General features: G+C 42.9%; 1 protein-coding gene across 24 annotated transcripts in view; it reads left to right on the top strand.

Annotated features, from left to right (window-relative positions):
- Positions 1-24,313, top strand: part of CAMK2G (calcium/calmodulin dependent protein kinase II gamma) — a 230,739-nt gene that overhangs the window by 175,706 nt on the left and 30,720 nt on the right. For 12 of the 24 annotated variants that reach the window (XM_075258052.1, XM_075258058.1, XM_075258050.1 and 9 more), the window contains 2 exons: positions 9,304-9,344; positions 16,217-16,249. In XM_075258052.1, coding sequence (XP_075114153.1) covers positions 9,304-9,344; positions 16,217-16,249 — 74 coding nt within the window. The remainder of the gene's footprint in view (positions 1-9,303; positions 9,345-16,216; positions 16,250-24,313) is intronic. The other 12 variants (XM_075258061.1, XM_075258056.1, XM_075258055.1 and 9 more) reach the window with 1 other exon arrangement.

Raw genomic sequence — 24,313 nt, 5'->3', positions numbered from 1 at the left:
GGGCAAATTCATGGTGGAGGGAGCCTCTAACCAGCCCAGTTTGGACCAATTAATGGTGGAGGGAGCCTCTAACCAGCCCAGTTTGGACCAATTAATGGTGGAGGGAGCCTCTAACCACCCCAGTTTGGACCAATTCATGGTGGAGGGAGCCTCTAAACAGCCAAGTTTGGACCAATTCATGGTGGAGGGAGCCTCTAAAAACCCCAGTTTGGACCAATTCATGGTGGAGGGAGCCTCTAACCAGCCCAGTTTGGGCAAATTCATGGTGGAGGGAGCCTCTAAACAGCCCAGTTTGGGCAAATTCATGGTGGAGGGAGCCTCTAACCAGCCCAGTTTGGACCAATTAATGGTGGAGGGAGCCTCTAACCAGCCCAGTTTGGACCAATTAATGGTGGAGGGAGCCTCTAACCAGCCCAGTTTGGACCAATTAATGGTGGAGGGAGCCTCTAACCACCCCAGTTTGGACCAATTCATGGTGGAGGGAGCCTCTAAAAAACCCAGTTTGGACCAATTCATGGTGGAGGGAGCCTCTAAACAGCCCAGTTTGGGCAAATTCATGGTGGAGGGAGCCTCTAAACAGCCCAGTTTGGGCAAATTCATGGTGGAGGGAGCCTCTAACCAGCCCAGTTTGGACCAATTAATGGTGGAGGGAGCCTCTAACCAGCCCAGTTTGGACCAATTCATGGTGGAGGGAGCCTCTAAACAGCCCAGTTTGGGCAAATTCATGGTGGAAGGAGCCTCTAACCAGCAGAGTTGTGGGAAAGCAGGGTGGAGGGAGCCTCTAACCAGCAGAGTTGGTGGAAATCAGGGTGGAGGGAGCCTCTAACCAGCAGAGTTGGGGGAAATCATGTTGGAGGGAGCCTAGTATTAGCAGAATTGTGCAACGCTTATGGTGGATGAGTATGAGGATGCGGAGGAATTGGAGAGGTTGAGTACAGACATGGAGTTTCATGTTGGGGTGCTTTACACAGGTGGGCACAAAAATGAAGGCTCTATCCAGTGGTGGTTCATTTTTATCAAAGTGAGCCGGTCGGCACTCTCAGCTGACAGACGGGTGCGCTTGTCAGTGATGATGCCACCGGCTGCACTGAACACCCTCTCAGATAGGACGCTGGCGGCAGGACAGGACAGCACCTCCAAGGCATATAGGGCAAGTTCAAGCCACAGGTCCAACTTCGACACCCAATACGTGTAGGGCGCAGAGGGGTCGGAGAGGACAGGGCTGTGGTCGGAAAGGTATTCCCGCAACATGCGCCTATACTTCTCACGCCTGGTGACACTAGGACCCTCCGTGGCGGCACTTTGGCGAGGGGGTGCCATCAAGGTGTCCCAGACCTTAGACAGTGTGCCCCTCGTTTGTGTGGACCGGTGAGAACTTGGTTGCCTACTGGAGGAACTGCCCTCCCTGCCGCCAACGTCACATGCTGGAAACATCTCCATCATATTCTGCACCAATTGCCTGTGGCAAGCATTGATGCGATTGGCCCTCCCCTCTACCGGAATAAAAGACGAGATGTTGTTTTTATACCGGGGGTCAAGGATAGCAAAGATCCAGTACTGGTTGTCCTCCATGATTTTGACAATACGCTTGTCGGTTGTAAAGCACCCCAACATGAACTCAGCCATGTCTGCCACAGTGTTAGTTGGCATGACTCCTCTGGCCCCACCGGAAAGTTCAATCTCCATTTCCTCCTCATCCTCCATGTCTACCCATCCGCGCTGCAACAATGGGACGATTCGAAGTTGCCCGGAAGCCTCCTGTATCACCATCACATCATCGGACAACTCTTCTTCCTCCTCCTCCTCCTCCTCCTCCTCCTCCATTAAACGCAGTGAAGCGGACAGATGTGTGGACCTACTCTCCAGCTGTGACGGATCGGATGCTATCCCTAACTCCTCTGTGTGATCTGAGTTATCCCTGATGTCAATCAGGGATTCTCTCAGAACACACAAGAGCGGGATTGTAAGGCTCACCATCGCATCCTCAGAGCTCACCCTCCTTGTGGACTCCTCAAAGACCCGTAGGATGTCACAAAGGTCTCTCATCCATGGCCACTCATGGATGTGAAACTGAGGCAGCTGACTTTGTGGCACCCTAGGGTTTTGTAGCTGGTATTCCATCAAAGGTCTCTGCTGCTCAACCACTCTATTCAACATCTGAAACGTTGAGTTCCAGCGTGTGGGGACGTCGCACAAAAGCCGGTGTTGTGGCACATGCAGGCGTTGCTGGAGAGATTTTAAGCTAGCAGCGGCTACTGTCGACTTGCGAAAGTGGGCGCACATGCGCCGCACTTTCACCAGTAGCTCTGGAACATTGGGGTAGCTCTTTAGGAAACGTTGCACCACTAGGTTGAAGACGTGGGCCAGGCATGGAACATGTTGGAGTCCGGCAAGCTCCAGAGCTGCTACCAGGTTCCGGCCGTTATCACAAACGACCATGCCTGGGCCCAGGTGCAGCGGCTCAAACCATATTGCCGTCTCATCGAGGAGGGCATCCCTCACCTCGGAGGCAGTGTGCTGTCTGTCCCCCAAGCTGATCAGCTTCAGCACAGCCTGCTGACGTCTACCAACGCCAGTGCTGCAACGTTTCCAACTCGTAGCTGGGGTCAATCTAACAGCGGAGGAGGAGGCGGTGGCGGAGGAGGAGGCGGTGGCGGAGGAGGAGGCGGTAGAGGAGGAGGAGGAGGGGGGTGTTCTTCTCGTGTCCCTGCCAGGAATGTTAGGCGGGGAGACGAGGTACACCGGGCCAGTTTGGGAAGCAGTCCCAGCCTCAACTACATTCACCCAGTGTGCCGTCAGTGAAATGTAGCGTCCCTGTCCGCATGCACTTGTCCACGCGTCGGTGGTCAAGTGGACCTTTGTGCAAAGCGCGGAACTAAGGGCCCGCCTGATGTTGAGTGACACGTGCTGGTGCAAGGCGGGGACGGCACACCGGGAGAAGTAGTGACGGCTAGGGACGGCATAGCGAGGTGCCGCAGTTGCCATCAGGTCCAGGAAGGCGGGAGTTTCAACAAGCCGGAACGCCAACATCTCCTGGGCCAGCAGTTTAGCGATGTTGGCGTTCAAGGCTTGCGCGTGTGGGTGGTTAGCAGTGTATTTCTGCCGCCGCTCCAATGTCTGAGAGATGGTGGGTTGTTGTAAAGAAACGCCTGATGGTGCCTTTGATGGTGCAGGAGAAGGAGATAAGACAGGACCAGGGGAGGATGAGGTAGAAGTCAACAAAGTGGCGGAGGCAGATGAAGTGGTGTCCTGGCTCGTCCTCTGGAGTGCATCGCCAGCACAGTCAGCAGTGGCAGTGGCAGAGGCAGAGGCAGTGGCGTGAACGGCAGGCGGCCTTTGTCCTGCCGTTGCTGCCTGCCACTGATTCCAGTGCTTGGATTCCAAATGACGGCGCATTGAAGTGGTGGACAGGTTGCTCTTCTCAGAGCCCCTAATCAATTTCGAGAGGCAAATTGTGCAGACAACACTATATCTGTCCTCGGCGCATTCCTTGAAAAAACTCCACACCTTCGAGAAACGTGCCCTCGAGGTGGGAGTTTTTCGGGGCTGGGTACGAACTGGAACATCTTGGGAGATTCCGGGTGTGGCCTGGCTTCGCCTAAGCTGCTGACCTCTGCCTCTAGCTACCCTTTTTGGTGCTGCACCTGCCTCAACATCCACACTACTTTCCCCGCTTGACATCCCCCCTGTCCAGGTCGGGTCAGTGTCCTCATCATCCACCACTTCCTCTTCCAACTCCTGTCTCATCTCCTCCTCCCGCACAATGCGCCAGTCAACTGGATGCCCTGACGGCAACTGCGTCACATCATCGTCGATGAGGGTGGGTTGCTGGTCATCCACCACCAAATCGAACGGAGATGGAGGAGACTCTAGTGTTTGAGCATCTGGACACAGATGCTCCTCTGTTAGGTTCGTGGAATCGTGACGTGGAGAGGCAGGTTGAGGGACAATGAAAGGAGCGGAGAACAGCTCTGGGGAGCAGGGACAGTTTGGGTTATTGTTCTGTAAAGCTTCGGAATTTTGGGAGGAAGGAAGACAAGACTGTTGGGTAATAGGAGGAGAGGAGGCAGAGTCTGACTGGCTGCTGGACAATGTGCTGTAAGCGTTCTCTGACAGCCATTGCAAGACCTGTTCCTGGTTCTCGGGCCTACTAAGGTTTGTACCCTGCAGTTTAGTTAATGTGGCAAGCAACCCTGGCACTGTGGAGTGGCGCAATGCTTGCTGCCCCACAGGAGTAGGCACGGGACGCCCTGTGGCTTCACTGCTACCTTGCTCCCCAGAACCATTCCCCCGGCCTCGCCCACGGCCTCGTCCACGTCCCTTTCCGGGAGCCTTGCGCATTTTGAATTCCTAGTTAGAAATTGGCACTGTATACCAGTAGTAAAAATTGTGGGTGCACGTAACCCCAATATATTCTTTGAATTCCCAGTCAGACACTGGCACTATATGGCAGTAGCAAGAAATGAGGGTATTTGTATTCCCAATATACTCTTTGAATTCCCAGTCAGACAATGGCACTGTATACCAGTAGTAAAAATTGTGGGTGCACGTAACCCCAATATATTCTTTGAATTCCCAGTCAGAAACTGGCACTATATGGCAGTAGCAAGAAATGAGGGTATTTGTATTCCCAATATACTCTTTGAATTCCCAGTCAGACAATGGCACTGTATACCAGTAGTAAAAATTGTGGGTGCACGTAACCCCAATATATTCTTTGAATTACCAGTCAGAAACTGGCACTATATGGCAGTAGCAAGAAATGAGGGTATTTATAACCCCAATATATTCTTTGAATTCCCAGTCAGACAATGGCACTGTATACCAGTAGTAAAAATTGTGGGTGCACGTAACCCCAATATATTCTTTGAATTCCCAGTCAGACACTGGCACTATATGGCAGTAGCAAGAAATGAGGGTATTTGTATTCCCAATATACTCTTTGAATTCCCAGTCAGACAATGGCACTGTATACCAGTAGTAAAAATTGTGGGTGCACGTAACCCCAATATATTCTTTGAATTACCAGTCAGAAACTGGCACTATATGGCAGTAGCAAGAAATGAGGGTATTTGTATTCCCAATATACTCTTTGAATTCCCAGTCAGACAATGGCACTGTATACCAGTAGTAAAAATTGTGGGTGCACGTAACCCCAATATATTCTTTGAATTCCCAGTCAGAAACTGGCACTATATGGCAGTAGCAAGAAATGAGGGTATTTGTATTCCCAATATATTCTTTGAATTCCCAGTCAGACAATGGCACTGTATACCAGTAGTAAAAATTGTGGGTGCACGTAACCCCAATATATTCTTTGAATTACCAGTCAGAAACTGGCACTATATGGCAGTAGCAAGAAATGAGGGTATTTATAACCCCAATATATTCTTTGAATTCCCAGTCAGACAATGGCACTGTATACCAGTAGTAAAAATTGTGGGTGCACGTAACCCCAATATATTCTTTGAATTCCCAGTCAGAAACTGGCACTATATGGCAGTAGCAAGAAATGAGGGTATTTGTATTCCCAATATACTCTTTGAATTCCCAGTCAGACAATGGCACTGTATACCAGTAGTAAAAATTGTGGGTGCACGTAACCCCAATATATTCTTTGAATTACCAGTCAGAAACTGGCACTATATGGCAGTAGCAAGAAATGAGGGTATTTATAACCCCAATATATTCTTTGAATTCCCAGTCAGACAATGGCACTGTATACCAGTAGTAAAAATTGTGGGTGCACGTAACCCCAATATATTCTTTGAATTCCCAGTCAGAAACTGGCACTATATGGCAGTAGCAAGAAATGAGGGTATTTGTATTCCCAATATATTCTTTGAATTCCCAGTCAGACAATGGCACTGTATACCAGTAGTAAAAATTGTGGGTGCACGTAACCCCAATATATTCTTTGAATTACCAGTCAGAAACTGGCACTATATGGCAGTAGCAAGAAATGAGGGTATTTATAACCCCAATATATTCTTTGAATTCCCAGTCAGACAATGGCACTGTATACCAGTAGTAAAAATTGTGGGTGCACGTAACCCCAATATATTCTTTGAATTCCCAGTCAGAAACTGGCACTATATGGCAGTAGCAAGAAATGAGGGTATTTGTATTCCCAATATACTCTTTGAATTCCCAGTCAGACAATGGCACTGTATACCAGTAGTAAAAATTGTGGGTGCACGTAACCCCAATATATTCTTTGAATTACCAGTCAGAAACTGGCACTATATGGCAGTAGCAAGAAATGAGGGTATTTATAACCCCAATATATTCTTTGAATTCCCAGTCAGACAATGGCACTGTATACCAGTAGTAAAAATTGTGGGTGCACGTAACCCCAATATATTCTTTGAATTCCCAGTCAGAAACTGGCACTATATGGCAGTAGCAAGAAATGAGGGTATTTGTATTCCCAATATATTCTTTGAATTCCCAGTCAGACAATGGCACTGTATACCAGTAGTAAAAATTGTGGGTGCACGTAACCCCAATATATTCTTTGAATTACCAGTCAGAAACTGGCACTATATGGCAGTAGCAAGAAATGAGGGTATTTATAACCCCAATATATTCTTTGAATTCCCAGTCAGACAATGGCACTGTATACCAGTAGTAAAAATTGTGGGTGCACGTAACCCCAATATATTCTTTGAATTACCAGTCAGACACTGGCACTATATGGCAGTAGCAAGAAATGAGGGTATTTGTATTCCCAATATACTCTTTGAATTCCCAGTCAGACAATGGCACTGTATACCAGTAGTAAAAATTGTGGGTGCACGTAACCCCAATATATTCTTTGAATTCCCAGTCAGACACTGGCACTATATGGCAGTAGCAAGAAATGAGGGTATTTGTATTCCCAATATATTCTTTGAATTCCCAGTCAGACAATGGCACTGTATACCAGTAGTAAAAATTGTGGGTGCACGTAACCCCAATATATTCTTTGAATTCCCAGTCAGACACTGGCACTATATGGCAGTAGCAAGAAATGAGGGTATTTGTATTCCCAATATATTCTTTGAATTCCCAGTCAGACAATGGCACTGTATACCAGTAGTAAAAATTGTGGGTGCACGTAACCCCAATATATTCTTTGAATTACCAGTCAGAAACTGGCACTATATGGCAGTAGCAAGAAATGAGGGTATTTGTATTCCCAATATATTCTTTGAATTCCCAGTCAGACAATGGCACTGTATACCAGTAGTAAAAATTGTGGGTGTATATAGCCCCAATTCTATTGCTAGGGGACTTGCAGGGTATTTCTGGGGTGAAGGTGGGGGGGCACACCGTTGGAACGGGTATCGGGGTATATATCGGGTATACGGGAATACACTGACAGTGTATTCCATTCAGGATCCTGGGAAAGCTGGGTTGCGGCGATTGAGCCCGTCAGTGCCACGTTACACTGACAAGCTTCTCCCTGGAATTTAGCTCTTACAAGAGCTGTTGGTTGTCTTCTCCTTCCTATCCTAGCCTGTCCCTGCCTACCCAGAATCTAAGCCCTAGCTAGCTGGACGGAAACCTCCGTCCTCGGTGAATTGCAAGCTCAGAATGACGCGAAGCTGGGCGGCGCTGTTCTTTTAAATTAGAGGTCACATGTTTTCGGCAGCCAATGGGTTTTGCCTACTTTTTTCAACGTCACCGGTGTCGTAGTTCCTGTCCCACCTACCCTGCGCTGTTATTGGAGCAAAAAAGGCGCCAGGGAAGGTGGGAGGGGAATCGAGTAATGGCGCACTTTACCACGCGGTGTTCGATTCGATTCGAACATGCCGAACAGCCTAATATCCGATCGAACATGAGTTCGATAGAACACTGTTCGCTCATCTCTAATCGCTATACAATTAGAGAACAAAGAATGGACCTTCCCATGCCAAAACATTTCTGCAATGAAGATCATAATATCACCAATGACATGAAAATTTTGGTTTTAAGAGGTAATTTTATATCAAGGAAAGAGCGACAGATTTATGAGTACAAGCTGATGACCCTGCTTCAAACACTGGAGGAAGGGATGAATCTGTCACATAGGTTCATGGCATTCTACAGAAATCACTGAACTCAGACAGCCATAAAAGACACTCTGTGAACGGATAAGAACCTTCTCCTCCCCCCCCAAAAAAAAAATTCTATTCCCAGTGTCCTTTTGTACATAATTATGCAGCCTTCAGAAATTGTTTTTAAATTTCCAAGTTCAATCCTGCCTAGGCTTGAACTTGGCCCTGTGGAATCCTCTTACACTTTCTAGAGTTCAGATTTTTTTTTTTTTATAACTTTTTTGGCACAAATAATGTTAAATCTTTTGGGCTGTGAAGCCCACCCATTACACATCTACTGAATAAAAATTAAGAATTTTGGCACAACTACAGCCAAAATGCACCACAAGTTACACCATCATACATTTTAGGCCTGAGAATGGTGTAAAGCAGGGGTGCTCATACTTTTTCAGTGTGTGAGCTACTTTATTAGCTGACCAAGGCAAAAGATCTACTAGGGCGGGACCGGGCGGGCTTGTGGGCGGGGCGGGCGGATCATGACAGCAGGAGACAGCGGCGTTCTGTGGCTGCCCAGGGATACCTGCTGTCTGCTTCTTCATAGCGCAGGCTGAGAGTTATCTCTGGACACTGGCAGGCTGGGGCTGCGGCAGCCCCACCTGCCATTGTCCGGAGATGTCTCTTAGCCTGCACTGTGAACAAGCAGACACCGGGGATCCCTGCATCCCACGATCGACCCATACGTCCTTTGCGATCTACCAGTAGATCGCGATCGACGTATTGGGCACCCCTGGTGTAAAGTGTATGATAAATGTATAATGATACAAGGCTTGCTTTTATCTTGTTAGGCTTTTGCTGTGTGTCTTTTTATGTATTTTTACAATCTAATGATTATCAGTATCCATGGGAATAGAAGTCGCAGGATTTCCTTTGGAATGTTTCTCTTGACAGATTCCTCTCCGGGAGCCATTGTAATTTCTGCACTATAATCATAAGTTTACATGTCCATTTTTAAGTTGTTTTTCTGTATTTGTGTGGGTATATTTTCTTTAAGGTCACAATGTATTACACAGTAAGTATACCAAATGTCAGTCGGTTTTCAAGATGCCTCTAACAGTGGAATATGGGAGGCAGATGTGAGTAACATTTTGTCATTTTGGTATAGTCTGCAGTGCTACTACATCCAGTATCGGCAACTTTTGGAGAATTACTATTGACATAAATTTCTTTATCAGAAAATTTAGCTATATTGCATTTTAATCTTGAAGTTTCCATTTTTTTTCAGCTGCCAAAAGCCTATTAAACAAGAAGTCAGATGGCGTAAAGGTAAGCTGTCACATTACGTGTCCCTCTCAGATTACACAAAAGCGTAGAAATATCGGTCTGTGTGCATCTCACAGTGGAGTTCTTTGTTCGGCTATATCATAGAGATACGTTGAGTCTTGATGCTATATGTTCTCTCGAATCAATATGATACTTCAAAATAGAGATTATTGCCTTCAGTTACTTTGTATAAATCAACTCTAATATTTTCATTTTCTGCCTGCTGATTTTTCCTGTATGTGTATTTACATGCATAGCACCTATTTCCTCTTTACTTAGGCTCTATTTTCATTCTTATTCCATGGTACGTGTGACATCAACCCTGTAGCTACTTGTCTTCTACTTTCTATTTGTCAACGCTTCCGGTTCTGCTGTTTAGTGGTGTCTTAGGGTATTGCCTGGATAGGAATACCATGTAGAAGTTGAGGCATTTTGATAATCCAGTAAATCTCTCTTACTAATATGATATTCAGGACGGATTCTAATACATTAATTTAGGAAAATAATGTTTTTTAAAAATTGTGTAATTTTATTTTTTCCAGAAGTTTTTTAAAGTAAAACTCCAATCATCAAAGTTATTGATGGCATCTTCATGTGGAAATGTATACATTTGTTATATTTGGTTACATCCCATGATGCATCATTTCCAGGTGCCACGTTCTGCTGGGTGGGGCTTGTGCGTCACATGATTGTGTGACAATTTTTAATTGCTTAAGGGTAGTGAAAAACCTGAAAGGGTGGCGTTTAATCGACAAATTTTCTACTATGGGAACATGAAAAAAAATTGTGCTGGTAAGAAACACATCTGAACACTGCACAATTGACAATTTTTTTCATTCAACTAACCTATATTTAGCGACTGTGTAAAAGGATATCATCATTTTTCTATGTCCGTTTCCTTATATTTATTCTTTTGTCAAAAGGCATAAATCCATTGTGATAGTTGTCATGTATGTGGCTGCTGTTTCCATCATAGTTACATAGTAGATGAGGTTGGATGAAGACATCAGTTCATCAAGTCCAACCTATAACCCTACAATCACCTAGAGTGTTGAAAGCTAGTAACTTTTGGTACCCAAGTATTTATGAAAAGGTGGCCATACACGTCTTGTAGGTTTTTTGGCCGATAACGATTTCTCCCAACCTTTCCATACATTTGCGCGCAGGTCACAGATAAGTGTGTATGTGTTCTGAATGGGGATAGGGGAATAAGCAATTGCCAGACAATACGACATTCAGTTGCTTATCTTTCCTAAGGACTATAGGGTTGGGCATGTTAAAATCCATTCGTGGATCCAGGCGTCAGATGTCAGGATGTCTCATACACATTAGATGGTCAGCCACTGCAGCAGGTGTGGCCAAGGTTAATCTAACCTGTAGGGACAGCTTTACAATCAAATGGGGAGATTCTGCAGACACAATGCTGGTGACTTTACAAATAGATTTGTTTTTAGATAAATGGAAGAAATACTTTTTCCATTAACTAAATGTTTAAAATATTTTTTAGGTTTTCTCTTCCTTTGTTTGGCCTTTTTGAATCAAATAACTACCGTATTTTTTGGACTATAAGATGCATTTCCCCCCCCCCCCCCATATTTTGGGGGAAAATAAGGGTGCGTCTTATAGTCCTAATACGGACTGGAGGGGGCGGAGGAGCAGAATAGCAGCATCGCTCCTGCCACTGCTGACCTCCTGCAGGGCAGGAGCGTAGCGATGTCGCAGGCCCTGGCACCTGTGCCGGCGTCTAACCTTCCCTGGCACCCGCCTTTCTATTCCAACGGATGCTGGGTCTTTATTGGTGGCCGCTCTGCTGCAGAGTGGCTGCCATAGCAACCGGGCTTCCGCTATCCGCGGAGGCCCGAAGCTAATACCCGCAATCAGAATACATTCTAATTGCAGGCATAAAAACGGAACCCCCCTTCCCCCCAAAGTGTAAAATATCCCCCCAAGTGTAAAATATCACGGACACAGCTAGTGTCCGATGCTAATGTCTGCACAAGATTTTGCACGGACACTAGCTGTCGGACACCGACGGTAGAGTGAACGCTCACTAATAGTTTTCCTGTACAGTGAACGTCAAAATCAAATGTGCCAAACCGCCGTGTTTTTTTCACCATTTTGCCTCTGATTTAAATAAAATGTGATCTAAGCAATAGACATTCCCCAAAATGGTATAACTAAAAAGTACATTTGGCCCTGTAAAAAAAATGCTCTATGCATCACCGTACAGCTGCAGGGTCACCTGTCAGTGTGGCCTTGCAGCTGTTGCAAAACTACAACTCCCATATATTAAATATTTTCCCATTTTTTGCTTCAAATTTTTTTCCCCCTATTTTCCTAGGGGTGTCTTTTAGTCCAGTGCGTCTTATAGTCGGAAAAATACGGTATATGTCACAGTAGGCCTGTAACCATAGGGGGCCCTAGGGAAAGAACGCTTGCTATCTACATTTGACTACATTGAAGTGTGTGTAGTTTGATGTAAATTATTGGTACTTTTATGTCAACTACAGAGCTAAGGAAGTTAAAGGAAGACACCTAGGGAGGGCCAAAATAATATAACGGGAATATCTGGTAATGGTTGGGACTCTTCAATGCACTGAAGAGCTAATAGAGACGCATTCTTTATAGAAGAGAAATTCTGGGTAAAAACTATACAATAAAAATCTTTAGTTGTCTTTTAAAGATCTGATCTGGGGAAACACAGTCACAATGTTTAAGATTTCTCTAAAATGAAAATATGTGTTGTGATGAAACTTCACATTAATATCCAAAAATTTTATATTGGTGTAAAAAAAAAAAATATCAAACTCAACAATCACCTTGTGGTATATCGGGTTCAGAGAGGTGGGTGTGAGGTTTAGGACTTCCCTGTAATACATGTGTCTGTTTATGTATTGCATTAAAGGGATCCTATCATTCAAACTAAATTTTTTGTCCCTAACACGTAGAAAAAGCGTCCAGAATTTTACTCTTCTCCTGTATTTTGATGTTTTCTCTGCGCCGCCGTTCGGTATAACTCCCGGTTTTCGTCGGTATGTAAAAGAGTTCTCTCGCAGCACTGGGGGCGGACCCCAGCGCTCAAACAGCACTGGGGGCGTCCGCAACGCTGCAAGAGATCTGTCCTGCGCCGACTCCATCTTCTTCAGGAATAGGCTCTCTTCGCGTCTTATTCTGGCGGTGGCTTCAAACTTCTAGGCCTAGGACAAAGCCGACTGTGCATGCCTGCTGGCCACAAGAAAATGTCCGCTTACACAGTATTGTAAGCGCCCATTTTCTTGTGGCTGGCGGGTAAGCGCAGTCGGCTGCCCGAGGCCTAGAAGTTTGAAGCCACCGCCGGAAGAAGACACGTGAAGAGGACGTTCCTGAAGAAGATGGAGACGGCGCTGGAGAGTTCTCTCGCAGCATTGGGGACGCCCCCAGTACTGTTTGAGCGCTGGGGACCGCCCCCAGTGCTGCGAGAGAACTCACAAAAACCGGGATTTATACCGAACGGCGGCACGGAGAAGACATCTAAAGGTAGGAGAAGAATAGCCTTTCTTAAGGCTATTCCTATGTGTTAGGGACAAAAAAATTTGTTTTAATGATAGGATCCATTTAAACCAGAAGCCAGCCGCTCTGTGATCATCTGGGTAAGGGGCTGCTTCAAGACTTTAAGATTTCCGCCTATTAATTCTAGTGCCACTCACACTCTTATTTTTTTGGATAATAAACCAAGGTTCACATTGGTTTGTTCAGCAGGATTTTAGAACTACTTCTGAAATGATATTGCATTTTGTATAGTTATCAGTTCCCTAGGCTTTGCAAGTTGTATGTAAGAACATATTTCCCACATCTCGGGTTTGCAAATCCATATCTTGAAGCCGTTATTCATATTCAAAGGCAACACTTTGTGTCTCCCAGCGAGTAGTGTCTTGTCTGTTGCCATAACAACAATAGCTTGATGACGCAAATTAAAGATGGAGAGTACAAGAAACAGCTGAAAAGGTCTCAGCAACGAGAGCAGAAACTGCTGCCCCTGTAATTGTATCTGGAAGATGTTACATAAGACATTTGCAATATGCCGCATTAGATTTGACAAGCTACAGAATCCAACACGTTTGTCTTTAGCATTTACAAATCCGTTCCTATGAGGGTAAATGATCCGCTCATCACATGGATTAACATTTTCTTGAATTACTGTAAATTTCTTGCAACCTTTAGAGACATTACTGTGCAAACCCATATTCATCCAATGTTTCATTTGCACATCTTAAATGTAGTGGAATTCAGTACAACAAGAAAGGGAATCTGACATTGAACATACAGTCCAGTCTATAGGTGGCATGTTATGGAACAGATTGGTATACACTGTGTTCCATTTTATTTTTCAGATACACTGTTTATACTTTTTAGGCCTCTGATATATATCTCCTGATATATACTGATATACAGCTCTCCCTGACATCCGTGTGTAAGGCTTTATCAGTTAACTAATGGATTTTCTTTAATCTTCATTTTTTCATATTTTTCTGACTTTTAGAATCAATTACTGGATTTCCATTTTGAGTTATGGGCTAAATATATAATCAATAGGGGGGCTAACACCTGACCCCAGACCATCCATCTGTATTCAGGCACTTCCAGTGACCATCCAGTACATAATATGGGGCTGGATGGTCCCTAGTGGCCCAGTGCCTAAACTGCAGTTCAGATTCCATTGAAGGTTAGGCTATAAAACCAAAAAAAAAAATCTGGACAACCCCTTTAAATTACAATAGTAACCGCTTACAGTGGTCATCCAGGGACCAATTAATATTGTACCTAGGAGGAGCATTGTATAGTTTTGTGGAAAAGATTCACGTAGAACTTGTAATATATTGAGCTAGATCCCTGCATGTTCTGGGCTTAAGAGTCCAGTGGGCGCTCCTGCTGAGTGATTGACACAATTGTCTATTGTGGAGAAAGGTTGTTCACTGGACTCCTAAACCCTAAATGTGCAGGACTTAAAGGGGCTCTATGATTGGAAAAAGTCATTTTTAACTAATCACATCCTTGCATAGGCTTTAGAAAGGCTATTCCAAATGTACCTTTTGTATGTAAATTGAGACTGTTTTTATTCATATGCTAATGAGCCTTCTCCGTGCACCCCAGAAGTCTCCTGGTGCACTGTCTCCTGAATATACAACACATTGCTACTGACTCCTCCTCCCTGCTCTCACACACAGCAGCCTGCACTGTATACACAGCAGGGAGAGGAGAGCTGGCTGACAACTTCCTGTGCATGAAGAAGCTAATTAGCATATAAATAAAAAGGGACTTATTCAAACACTACTGAGGCAATTTACATACAAAAGGTAGGTGTGGAATAGCCTTTCTAAAGGCTATGCTAATATGTGCTTAGTTAAAATTGAATTTTTCCAATGATAGAGCCCCTTTAAGATCAATAAACTACTAAGTCTACTCAGTCTTTTCCTGGAAACCTATGAATCAGTCTATTCCTTCTGCTCTGTAACATGCAGGCTGCAAACTGAACTGCTTTGTAATATGAGTTTGAGCTTACATGTATAGCTATGAACATAGACAATGAAATGCCTATATATATATATATATATATATATATATATATATGGTATACTGTAAATTCCCTTGTATTCTTACTGTACATGTAACAATCGTAGAATTCAGTACTTTGATGATCATGGTCAAGCCATAGTAACTGCATACAGGGTACTGATAACTGCTATGTTATACCTGTACTTGCTGTAGTTTCAAGCTGCAAATACAATGGCAGGATGGCAATAAGCAGTTAACTCTGTGTAGTGACCGGAGCTGAGCTCTACCATATTATGGACACACTAAGCAAACAGCTTTGCACCCCATAGACGTGCTTTGGTGATGTGATGTGAACTCCAGCAGATATTCATGTAGATCCATCATATGTACCAAGAAAGCTGCACTACTAAAATTGAACAAATGCCAAATAATGTCACTCATTCTAGAGGTCACTTGGCCTGTTCTTTATCTGTGCTAGCAGACAATTTAGAAAGGTAACCTTGTTATAGTTCACACACAATGACTACATCCTTCATGGTCTACCGTACAGTTTTCATCAAATGGCATCTCTGTATCACTATTAATTTAGGATTGCTCTTTCCTGAGAGAGAAGCGTGCTTTAGTTGCTCAGAGTAAAATAACCAGAACACGACATCCAGATGTATATTTGAGAAATGTTTGAGTCCCAGTCCTGTGTGCCAAGTATGGTGGTTCACTGTGCCCCTGTGTCTTTGAGGGAATAATATCTGTATATGGATTATTCCTCCCAACAAAGTATATCTTGGTAGTATGGCATCCAGTGGAACATAGCAGGATTATTATTCTCTAAGGTTTTGGAATAGGGAAGAAAAAAACCTCTCGGAATCCTATCAGAAGCATATAGAGATATACGATATGGCCCCAAAGATTTCTCTTAGAACAAAGCTGTTACTGTACTGTCATGTGCATGAGGCCTTATGCAAAAAATAAAAGTACAACTTTATAAACCAAAAAGGCCAGTCGTACAGTCTGACTCAGTCTGGTCACCTTGGACATGGGATCTTCTATAGTGGATTCCCACTGGTAGCAGCAGTATCACATATATGTAGGCCGTCTTTCTCCTGTGGGTTAGATGTTAGTTTCTCTCGCTTCTGTATGTCTGTCTCGTGTTTGTATTCTATTTATTTGATTGGTTGCTTGTTTTCCTGCTCTCTTCTGGGACTGGCTCCTCCACTCTTTTGCCTCACTAACGTGGTTTACCGTTGTTTGTTCTTTTTTATTATCATGCTCCCTTTTTCTTTCTTTATCTGCTTCTTTCTGTCTCTCTTTCTCTCTTACTCTATTCCCTCCTCTGGTCTGTCTAGAAAAGGAAGTCAAGCTCCAGTGTGCATTTAATGGTGAGCACCTATCCTCGGCTGCCACGCATCACTGCATTGCTCACCTCTTCATCTTTATTCCATGCATGTTCTGGTCACGTTCATCACCATTTAGTGCATGCTTTTGCAGCCAACAAGCTGCATTTCTGATTTCAATTTTACAAAACTCTGGTCCAGTCCTTGCTTTGAAGTCTGTAGTCCCTGTTCATTTCATTCGACACTTTAGAAATAACTCTAAACCTTAGATACCATTCAGAATGAATACAATGTAATGATCACGGTTTAGTGTGGTGGTATGGTGGAAAGCGAAGCCGCACCAGCATTTGAGCAAACAATGTCTAAAACTGGTTCTTTGTGATTGGGCAGACCAATTCCAAACAATCAAATTAAATAATTGCTAGATTTGTTCTTTATTTAGAATAGATACGCATGTAGCAGCCAAGGCCTGCAGGTTTTATCACATATTAATGTCCGTGTACTTTTACCTGTAAAACTGTAGTCATTCACAGGCAGTCTGAGGACCATGTCTATGTGTGTTTCTAGCCATAGGTGCCATTTGCAAAACTAATTAGGCAAACAAATACTTTAATTAGAGGGGTTTCCATGACTATGATATTGATGACCTAACTTTAGGATTCATCATCAATATTAGATTATGGGGGTTGAACACCCCGCACCTTTGCCGATCTGCTGTCACAATGCTTAGATGTGCTGTGCATACCACACATGGCTCCATATGTTGTATAGTGACGGTTCTTGATATTGCAAATTAATTCCATTCATATTTGAATAGGGCTGAGCTGCAGTATGACCATATGAGCAGTGACCGTAACATTACTGACCTGAGACTCAAGTCAAGGGTTATGGGTATCAGACCCCCCACTAATCTGATATTACTAACATATCACTGATATCTGCAACCTTAGAAACTTAACTGCTGTGAAATTGCCCTTCCCAGACAGAAGTGACTGGAGCATTCTTGGAGATGTAGTTTCACAACAGCTAGAGTGCTGAAGGTTGCTGATCCTTGACCTATCTTACGGATTTTTAATCAATCTCAAAGTCTTAGAAAACTACATGAGGCTAAGGTGGCATGCTGCAAACTCACATCCCATAGCAGACCCTCCCATAGCAAAAAACACAGAATCTGTTGGTTTGTATTGAGAGTTTCACATGTGCTTTCCCATGCGGTTAAGCCTGTTTTTCAACTTTTGCATTTCCTAATCTGCAGTTGAAGCTGCAGCACAAAACACCTCGGGTGCAGATTTTTTTCTTAATTTGTTTAATTTGTTTGTAGTGGGTTAACTACCAGCTATTTCACCAATGGATAGCACAATGTGAACTAGCACCATGTGGTCTTAGCCTTAAGATATTTTTTTATTTGGTAAAAAGTTGATCCTGAACATTTAATACACAAGTCATCCTTTACTGAGATTTGCTACCTGACATCTGAAAGTTCTTAAATTTAGCGGTAAGAATCCAACTACGAATTGTCAGTTTGTAGTTAGACTCTGAACTTTATTTTCCATCATTTTGAATGGCCTGTAGCAGATCTTAGTTAAGTTGGACCTCAGAGTGAATGGGTGCTAAAGTCCACAATGTGTAAATTATACATTTTAGAGGTTAGAGCTCTCTTACACAATTACAAAGTTCCAAGTGTCTCAAGTAGCCACAAATTAACATTTAAAAATCATTGCAACTAAGAGGAGTTTAAGGCTGAGTTAACGGGCGAATACGGCCTCAAAATCCTGACCAAAAAGACGGCTCCCATTTTGTTCCGGCTCCCAGAAAAAAGATTGGACATGCTCATTCTTCAGGCGGAGTCGCCTCGCGAATCCACCTGAAGACACTCCCTCCTCCCGACTGCAAAATTTGTTAATAAAGTGTCTTATAAAATTATTTAATGACACAAATGCCGGAAAATCAAAAGTTGTTTGAAAGTTTAGTTACGCTTTAAAGGGGGTCTACAATGCAGATTTTCAATTTTTAGCTAAGCCTATCTTCATCTAACACACTTATGGAGAAAAAAAACACATGGACCGCACATCCCAATCTTATACATGGATCTAACGGTCTCCAGCAAAATCTACGAACATTAGGTTCTTAGTATACATATTGATCAAGGTGGATAAGACCACTAGCCACTTCATAGCAACCTCTGTATAGTGGGTTCCTACTCCATTGGGTGCGGCACTGCACAGCGATCACCACCACTGCAATGAGGCGCCTACAGGGGGAGCAGACCAGTGGTCCAACAACACCTTTGCCACTAGACCAAGCTCCTAAGCTCTGGGCCACCCCACCCCACCGGCACTGCACTACTGGAGTGGCAGACACCATGCAGCACCGCACCATCTAAGCCTGGTGACAGTGAAAATCATCCTGTGGGTTAGCTAGAATTAATGCAGCATATATACATTTATGGATTAGTTTGTTACATTATATAGATAGATACATTTGTTCCCCTTAATGTGTAGAACATATCTCTGTTTTAACAGACAATTTATGTTCCTCAGTTTTTGTTTTACACTCTGAATCTTCCAAGAGCCATAACTTTTTATATTTTACGGTCTTATGTTTTGTGGTTGAAGTTGTATTTTTTGAGGACAACATTTACCATGTGTTCCGTATAATGTATTAGGAAATTGCAAAAAAAATATATATTTGTAGGGTACAATGGGAAAAATACAAACCCAACAACATTTTTTTTTTGTTTGTGCATATGCTGCACACTAAAAATGAATGTTTTATTTTGGGTCGGTATGATTGCAGCAATACCAAATGTATATGGTTTTTGTACTGCAAAGCGAACAATAGTTTTTATTGGTGCCATTTTGGGGAACATATGACTTTTTAATCACTTATTACTCAATTATTTTTGAGGTGAGGTATTAGGTGATTAGAATTCAGAATATGGCCATGGTACGCCTGGCATACCGTACAAGACGTAAGGCTGCCATGACCACCATTTAGCAGCCCACAATCTTAGTCAAAGGAAGCAATACTCCTTCCAGCCTTACTCCTCAGATGCCGCAGTTATGGTCAACCATAAGATCTGAAGGGTTAAATGTCCATGATCATAATTATCGCTGACCATGGACACTGCCAGTAGATGTAAGCTTGGAGCTGAGCCCGTGCCATATTTGCTGTACATGTATGGTATGTGCCACCGGGGAGTTAATATGATACTTCTGCCTGTTTGTAAATGTGTAGTAAGTATAAATACATTAATCTTTGTAATATATATGGTAAAAGTGTAAAGTTTGCCATCTATAGCTTACTGCACAAAATGTCTAAATAGCAGGAAGGGGATGTCAGCAGCATAGCCCTAAGTTAGGGTGGGAACAGCAGAGCTCTTATCTAACTGGTCACAGTACTGTAGGATAGGAATTGAAGATGTAAGTGCAGCAGCAAAGTAAGGAAATAAATTAAGCTTTTTTTTTTTTTTTTTTTGGCCTTGTTCAGTAGATTAAAACAAGGAGTGCATTACAAATTCCTGAACAAGGTATATTGTAACATTGTGAATGGAGTATTCCTTTAATTTTCTAGTCTACAGCTTTCCCCCAATGTCCTCTATACCTTACAATTAAAACAAAAAACAACAACAACATCATCATATCTCTACCAAGATGACTTAAATGGAAACAGTGTAGAGTAACCTGTGGGAGCAGCTGCTTGTGTAGATGTGCCGTACATCTATCATCTTCTTTCAGTCAATGATAGAGAGATGTCTGCTAGTCATGTCAGTGGCAGAATGGCTGCAAACACTTTTACGGGCCATTTATTTTTTAATAACAAATGTGCATTACTGTAGGAAATACTATTATTTTGTCAGTCTCCCAGCCATCACTTGTAAAGGACTGTAAATAATAACTACTACGGCAGATAGAAATTACAGTGTTTTATCATGTAAAAGATACCTTCATTGAGACAAGCTCCAAATTACAGAGCAAGACACAATAATCTCTAGTGTGGCAGACATCAGAAATGCTGGTAAAGGCTGGGCAAGGGCATGACAGGTGTAGTTTAATATCTATTTAATATGGTCTGATGAATGTATATTCTAGACACTGAATATATCAGCTTGGATGTGCAAATTCCACATGTGATTAGATTATCTACAGATTCCTGTGATACTCTTTCGATGGATAAACGTAGGATTCTGCAGGTACCAGTCACATTAGGGCTGAACACTGATATACAATAAACTAACATTGGAGATAAACTAAGGCTAGCTTCATATCAGCATCGGAGTCTCCGCTGCAGATTTCGATGAAAATTACGGAGGACTTTTCTCTCTGGAAGACAGCGGAGGTCTGATAGACATCCGGCAGACCCCATTATAGTCTATGGGATCCGCTGCTAACTTCTGTTTTGGCAAACGGGCTTACTGTCATAATTGCACCGGAAAGAACCAGATAAAGCACAACGCTCGCTAGGTCTGATTTCCAAACCAGAAAGTGGGCACGACCAACAGTGTCTAAGTTTGTGCCCGATAAATGAACTTCTAAAATAATTTTCTTATGCAAAAATGAAATGTTATACCAACAAGGAATAGGCATAAATCATTTTAACATGCGCCAGATTTTCAGAGTTGTGTATGGCAGTTTTGAAAATCTGGTGCATTTTATACCCATCCACTCGTAGTTTGCACTCCATAAGGTCCAGTTCTGCACTCTGTTTTAGAGTTACTAAGTAGCTTCATCCATGAAAGGGATCTGTCCTATGTTTTGTTTTTTTCATTAGCTTTCCTAAGCAGCCATCTTACAATCTGATACATTCAGGTGACTAGTAGATGTATCCCTGCTAAACTTACAGTAACCTGTTCGTCCCCATACACTTTAGATACCTGTCGGACTAATAAGATTTGGCTGAGAATACATGTTTTCAATGGGAGAAGGGAATGAATCACTGAGGACCTTCTCTGGCATCTACTTATTACATGCAAGAACAAAGTATTGGATATGTTATAACCCAAAATGCCTGTTCCCGTTTTCCTTGTATGTTTGCTATAAAGGAAAGGACTTCTACACACTAGGCCCTGGTTACATCCACTGTGTATGAGCAGTAGACATTGCTTGATAGTTGGATTAGTCAATAATGTTTTGTGCAAAATCCTTACTCAGTGCTACATAAGAGGTTATCTATATCTTCCATCATTTAGTAATTATTACCATTAAAATGCAACTTTTTGCATCTTAGAAATATAAATGTTAGTGCACTTTATTTCTTTGTATCTGTTATGTTCTTGCATAATTGTAATTTTTAGATTTGTATGAAAAGACTCTTGAAAGATTATTTACCTAAGGGTCACTCAATACATCCTGTAAACCCCCAACGATGGCCTTTACTATCTCCCTCACTTTCATTCACTTTTTACATATTTCAAGGATACAAACAAAACTTAGCAAGGGCCATTAGATGCAGCAATGTTCAGGCCGGTCCATGTACCAGCCAGTGTGGCTCAACTGAACGGACATGCCGAGTTCAGTTTTGACATGCTGCATTGAGGCTGGTAAATCCAGACCATAAATCAACCTCTTTACCAACCCAAAGATGGCCGTCAAGTAATGGCCCTACAGAAATAAGAACTTCAAAGTAAATATGCCTATGCTGTAGGAGACCTCTTGGTGAAAACTGGAGTACTATATGTGTAAAGGTTGCCAAGGTACAGCGTTTGTTGGTTCTGGAACCCAATGTCTGAGAGGAACAGGTCCTCCGTCTGCTACATAGAGGATCACCAGTATGATAAATGGCACATTGTAGGGGAGGGGACAGTGACAGATTTTGCATTGAGGATCTGAAGTTTCAAGTTGAACTTCTCGATAAAAGATTAGTTGAAACAACAGGTCTGTTGGTTTTGATATGACAAACGGCTTAGTAGAGCTGTGTGAGGAAACCTAATATGCAATGACTCATAATCCATGGACATCTGGAGATGAGCCATTGTTTTGGTTAAAAATAGACTAAGGGACATTTAACCACTGCACTTACAAGCATCCAAACTGTGTTAAGAGGAGTCTGCCAGGTCCAAAATGCTTCTCAATCCAATAATAATGTCTTGTGGAGGCCATGAAGGGGTTATCTGACCCGAAACGTTTTTCATTCGAACATCAGAGTTTGATCTGTGAGGATATGACACCCGGAGCCTGCACAGATCAGCCTCTAGGCACTGCTGTAGTGGATGTGGAGTGATGCCGGCTGCTCCTCTACTAGTAATAAGACTGGTGCTCAGCCCTGTCCGCTGTATACCAGTGCTTCCAGAGAATTGCTGCTCTGCCATTATTATACACCCCCATGTGGATAGGTTATCATTCTGAGAAATTCATTTAAGGCTGTAAAACCCATTTAATAGAAGCAGAAGCATACCCATGTGACCACAAATTAATGAAGCAATGCAGAGAAAATGATCTTTTACGAATATGTAAATCAGCCTTCAAGTGCATTGGAGGGCTACAGATAGGAAAATACATTTCTTTTCTCATTGTTGGATTTATTAAAAAACAAGAGATACATTTGTAAGTTCACAAAAACCCAACAGGGGTTATGTACAACAAAAAATTAGCCATAGGTAGTGCTCACCATAGGATACCTATGTATACAGAACATTACAGATCAAGGTGTAAGACTGGCCATATGCATTAGATAGCTGCCAAGTAAATCCTACTTGAACTGACAGCTATTCCTCCTGACTAGAGATGAGCGAATAGTATTCGATCGAATACCTCGCTCCCATAGGAATGCGTGTAAGCGGCCAAACACCAAGGGGTTAAGCACAGTGAATATTTGATGCGCTTAACTTCTTGGTGTTTGGCCGCTTACACGCATTTCTATGGGAGCGAGGTATTCGATCGAATACTACTCGCTCAACACTACTTCGGCCTCCCCCAAATACATGCCTGCTTGTGTTTGTAATTGGTAGAGTGGAGATAGGCTGCCTCCAAGGGAAAAGGCAGACGGAAACTGGCATGATGAAATTCATACACGTTAGGCTGGGTTCACACCAGCGCTTAAATTCTGTTTGGGGTTTCCGTTCCCGAACCTGCTCAAAAAAAAAAAAAAAATTACAGAGAGTAAATTCCTGCAAGCAGGACTTTGCTTTCCACATTTTTCTGCATTTTTTGGGAGGAAACCTGGTGGACCCCATTATAGTCTCTGGGGTCCATGGGTAGCCACTTTTTAAGCAGGTTAGCATTTTGTTGTTAGGGTCCCCAGGTGGACCCAAAGAACAGAAAGCTGAATGCTAGTGTGAACTTAGCGTGAAAATGGTTGACCAGTCTCGCTGAAATTGTCAGTTTTGACAAACCTTAATCTAATGTGTATGGCCAGCTGATGCAGAGTATGGTTTGCAGAAACAACTAAAATATGTGTCTATTTTTTTATTATTAATTATTATTATTATTATTATTATTATTATTAATTATTAAGGTTATAATTTCTTTCACTAATCTTTTTATAATCTAGATCAGTCTTCCGCAAAGTGAACTCCCCCCAGGCCAAGTCTTGAGGCTTCCTTTAACATTACACATGGCAGGTCTTTAGTTTAAGTATTGTAAGTCTCACCTATATTTTCCTTTGGGAAAACCTCAAGACACGGACTGTTGGGGTTTTTTGAAGACAAAATGGTGCTACATAGAGAGAAATAACAGAAGCCGGGACCCCCAGTTCTGTTCATTGTGTACAATTGTAAATCCCTTTTTAACTTTTGATGAACTTACAAATGTGGCTCAAAAACCAGATGGGTAAAAGGTGGCCCCTCTTTTGGAGAACACCAGCCCATAGTTGGAAGACTTTGCAGCTTTTACCGACCATGCTGTCGAGCGAGCATGACTTTCATATCACAGCCATACCAGTCTTCTGTACGCTGTCATTTTACCATTCTCACCTGACTTAAGTAATAGAGTTTCCGTCTCATGTCACTTGTGTCTTTTGTGATTTTTCCATTGTTCTACAGCAACTGCAACAGTAAATGAAATGATCTTCATGGTTTTTAAACATTTTCAGACTGTTTTATGTCTCATTGCTCTTCATTTCCTCCGACAGCGAAATTTCTTCATCATCTTTGGTTTCAGAAGAAACCAATGT

Source organism: Leptodactylus fuscus, chromosome 10, assembly GCF_031893055.1.
Source record: "Leptodactylus fuscus isolate aLepFus1 chromosome 10, aLepFus1.hap2, whole genome shotgun sequence".
Taxonomy (NCBI): domain Eukaryota; kingdom Metazoa; phylum Chordata; class Amphibia; order Anura; family Leptodactylidae; genus Leptodactylus; species Leptodactylus fuscus.
Note: the sequence above shows the minus strand (reverse complement) of the source record. Positions and strands in the feature narration are given on the sequence as shown.